Source organism: Tigriopus californicus, chromosome 4 (assembly GCF_007210705.1).
Source record: "Tigriopus californicus strain San Diego chromosome 4, Tcal_SD_v2.1, whole genome shotgun sequence".
NCBI lineage: Eukaryota > Metazoa > Arthropoda > Copepoda > Harpacticoida > Harpacticidae > Tigriopus > Tigriopus californicus.
In genome coordinates this window covers 6,905,616-6,906,286 of record NC_081443.1, presented here as the reverse complement: position 1 = coordinate 6,906,286, position 671 = coordinate 6,905,616, and the positions used below count along the sequence as shown (strand labels likewise).

At 42.8% G+C, this 671-nt stretch overlaps 1 protein-coding gene across 1 annotated transcript in view; it reads left to right on the top strand.

Annotated features, from left to right (window-relative positions):
• Window positions 1-671, top strand: part of LOC131879676 (uncharacterized) — a gene marked incomplete in the record, with an annotated part of 18,531 nt that overhangs the window by 13,617 nt on the left and 4,243 nt on the right. The window contains 1 exon segment of the mRNA XM_059226048.1: window positions 27-140. Coding sequence (XP_059082031.1) covers window positions 27-140 — 114 coding nt within the window.

Here is a 671-nt window from a genome sequence, read left to right as displayed (position 1 = left end):
CTTTCCAATTACCTTGATATTCCGTTGGATGGGGTAAAAAACGAGGCAAGCACCAGCTCCCAAGAAGATGGGAAAGGCATCACAACCGCCGCCCAATCGGCCTCAAAAGGAGCAACTCAAACGGCCGAAAATGGGCAGAACTTCCAAGTGGCCAGCCAGTAATACGCACGTGCACGTACCCAAAGGGTGCAATGGTTTGAAATGCAGGTTTTTACGTATCAAAGTGAAATTGGATCCCATCCACAACTGACATTTTCATGGCAGATCCTCCCATGAGTATGCACTGCAAGGTTATCCAATTGTATGACATTCCTTTGCATTGCCTGAAGGTGCGCGAAGGAAAAAAGCTCCCAAAAATGCAATATTAACAAAAATGGCGATTTAATCACAATTACTTCATTTCAACATAAAATTCACATCACACTTGGCGCGTAAAGCTCATGTCGCGTCGAGTCGCGTCCTGTTTTGGGACTAGAGTTTGCCATTTTTTTAGACACATTATGGACTAATTTAAGCGCCCGCCACGTCCTCCACTCCAGTTTGAAGTCCATTCCAAACATGTGTTTTATTTCATGGGCTTTGTAAAACCGGTTTATTTTGAAAATTTGAAACATTTTGATTGGGCACATTTTTCTCGTTTGGGAATGGCTTAATACATTGGATACGTATTT